The sequence below is a fragment of the Morone saxatilis genome, unplaced genomic scaffold, assembly GCF_004916995.1.
Source record: "Morone saxatilis isolate NCDOM2014 unplaced genomic scaffold, NCSU_SB_2.0 Contig24, whole genome shotgun sequence".
In the NCBI taxonomy this organism is placed as follows: Eukaryota; Metazoa; Chordata; class Actinopteri; family Moronidae; genus Morone; species Morone saxatilis.
Window position 1 is genome coordinate 23,967,577 of NW_023339807.1, and position 217 is coordinate 23,967,793.

The following is a 217-nucleotide window of genomic DNA, read 5'->3' on the forward strand; positions in this document are numbered from 1 at the left end:
ATGACAGACACTTTTCACACTTGTCTAACCTGGAGAAGGAGATGGCTTTTCGGACAGAAATGGTAAATTGTTTGTTGTTTTGTATTGGGGATGCACTAATAGCATTGTTTTTGAAGCTGATGTCGCTGTTTCCTGATGTCTGCTGGCGCTGGTGGTCATTAGGGCTGCACGACAAGTGCGATATGCAAATCAGAAGAGCTGTAATGTTTTGATAAAG

The 217-nt window shown here is 42.4% G+C and overlaps 1 protein-coding gene across 1 annotated transcript in view; it reads left to right on the forward strand.

Moving 5' to 3' along the window:
- Positions 1-217, forward strand: part of dpy19l1l (dpy-19-like 1, like (H. sapiens)) — a gene marked incomplete in the record, with an annotated part of 24,755 nt that overhangs the window by 725 nt on the left and 23,813 nt on the right. Inside the window, 1 exon segment of the mRNA XM_035671663.1 lies at positions 1-62. Within this exon segment, the coding sequence (XP_035527556.1) occupies positions 1-62 (62 nt within the window).